The 2,255-nt window shown below is 47.4% G+C and overlaps 1 protein-coding gene across 1 annotated transcript; it reads left to right on the top strand.

The window, feature by feature from the left end:
• Positions 1–8: 8 nt before the first annotated feature.
• NRN1 (neuritin 1) lies at positions 9–209 on the top strand (the record flags this gene model as incomplete). The annotated part of the gene is made up of 1 exon (XM_009869050.1): positions 9–209. A coding segment is annotated over one exon (201 nt), but the record flags the coding sequence as incomplete, so codon positions are not given.
• Positions 210–2,255: the final 2,046 nt, after the last annotated feature.

Genomic DNA, 2,255 nt, shown 5'->3' with positions numbered 1-2,255 from the left:
GCACCCTCACAGCGCTCACCGATTGCCAGGAAGGAGCGACAGACCTCTGGGAGAAACTGAGACGGGAATCCAAAAACCTCGATTTCCAAGGCAGCTTATTTGAACTGTGCGGAGGCGGCAGCGGCGCGGCACCGGCCCTCCTCCCGCCGGCTTTGCCCCTGCTCTTGGCGGCTCTGTGGGCTGCGCTAATGACCTGGCTGCCTTTTTAGGGGGGGCGAGCACACTCACACCCACACCCTCTCCATGTGCTGGATCTATAGAGGAAGTGTCCATCCGTTGCTTTGGGGACGTTGTGCTTTTCTGTGGTTGATGATGATGATGGTGGTGGCTGATGATGGGGAAACACCCATGTAGGACTGTGGAAGGGTTCTCCCTTTAATTATTTTTTTTTAAATTATTTTTTTTTGGTGTGTGTTTTATTTGCCAAATGTTACCAAACAGGCAGCGGCGCGCAGCCCAAATCGGACCTCAGCTTTACTATCGCTTCGAATCAAAAATAGGAAAAAAAATTATATAAACAAACTCGAGCCCTCGTTGTGCAAAAGCAATCTCAGGAACGGCGCTGGGCCACCTAATACTTAGGTTGTAATCGGCCGGGTTACCTCCCGGCGGGCCACGGGCTCCCCAAAAATCGTGGCAGTGTGGGAGGCGAGAACAAAAACACAGATAAGAAAAGGCACTGGGCGATGAATCCAAGGTAGATGTCCACGTGTGAAGCATATGGTGAATAATTCACAATCTCTCATCTTTCCTCCACAGTCGCTTGTTTTTTGGTCATTCCACTGCAAAAAAAAAATTACAAAAAAAAATTAAAAGAGCATTTTTCCTCAAGGGGAAAAGACAGCGAGAGAGAGAGAAAGAGAGAGAGAGCGAGGAAAACGAACAGTTAAGGAGGGCAGGACGGAAGTTTTTGAAGAGCGAAAGAGATGTGTCTAAATGCCCATAGGAGTGAAGGAATGCTGCTAACAGATCTCTGAGGGTTTACCTGTACTTACTGTTCGAAGGCATCTTTCCGAATTCACTGCCTTTAATTTTCTCCTCCTCTTTGTTTTAGATGTTACACATACCGGTAAAATACCTGAATATCCAACCGTAGAGATCACAAAAAGGGGGCTTAAATGTAAACCTAAAGAAAAAAAAAAGACAACAGCGAAACGATTTTGAAAAAAAAAAAAAGAAAAAGAGCCTTGATTTTAAAAGAGAAGAAAAATGTAATTTAAACAAAAGTTTATTATAAAGTCAATTCAGCAAAAAAATAACAAAAAAAGATTTGCTACAAAGTATAGACAGAAGTATAAAATAAAAAAAAATATTGTTTGAAATGAGGGTGTCGTCCTTTTTGTAAAACATGCCTGGATAATCTTGAAAGCGACAGGGCTTTTAAAGCAAGGAAGGCTAAATCCTGAACCGATGTCTTGATGAACGTTGCAATTTCAGTTCAAACAAGGACAAGGCGGCTGAATCTGTTAGTCGGAGCTTTCCTTTTTTTTTTTTTCCTTTCCCCCCTTTTTTTTTTTTTCCTTTCCCCCCCCCTCCTCAATTTTTCTCAAAAAAAAAAAAATCTATAAATCCTCCCACCCCTCCTCCTCCTCCTAAAACCCAAACGGGCAGCACCCTCGTCTCCCATCTGCCCGCAGCCGGCGCAGGAAGCCCCAAGCAGCGGCGGGGGCGGGCGGAGCGGAGGTCCCCCCAGGCGCGGAGCGGTGCGGAACCTCGGCGGAGGAAAGGGCAGCCACCACCATTAAGGAGGAGGCTGCGGAACCGGAGCTAGGGCACGGAGGAGTCCTTTAATAATTAATAAGGCAGCTCAGCCGAAGGAGCAAGGGGAAGGGGGGGACGGACTATTGATTGCGCGGCAGAAGCTGCTCTAACCTCGGCTATTTATAGGCGCCTCATGCCTTTATAAAGAAATACACATCAAAGAGTAAACACGTCCTTTTTACTTATAAGGCGAGAGCCCAGCTGGCGACCGGGGGAGTGGGTGGGTGAGGGGGAGTGGGTGATGGGAAGGTAGGGCCCGCGAATTGGTTTGAGGTGATTTATTCCAGTGGGGAGCCGTTGCCTGCGCCATAGCTCTCCTTTGCCAGTGCGTAGGGTGGCAGGGTCTCTCTCCTTCGCCCCTCTCCCTGCTCCCCTCCCTTCCCAAGGTCCGCAATGTAATGTGTAAGCAATAGCAAATGTAACAGTTCATAAATCAAACAGTGGGTCGCAAGCCAATCTGCATTTCCCAAACGAATTGAATCCCAGCAACGAAT

This window comes from Apaloderma vittatum, unplaced genomic scaffold (assembly GCF_000703405.1).
Source record: "Apaloderma vittatum isolate BGI_N311 unplaced genomic scaffold, ASM70340v1 scaffold2115, whole genome shotgun sequence".
NCBI classification, from domain to species: domain Eukaryota; kingdom Metazoa; phylum Chordata; class Aves; order Trogoniformes; family Trogonidae; genus Apaloderma; species Apaloderma vittatum.
Note: the sequence above shows the minus strand (reverse complement) of the source record. Positions and strands in the feature narration are given on the sequence as shown.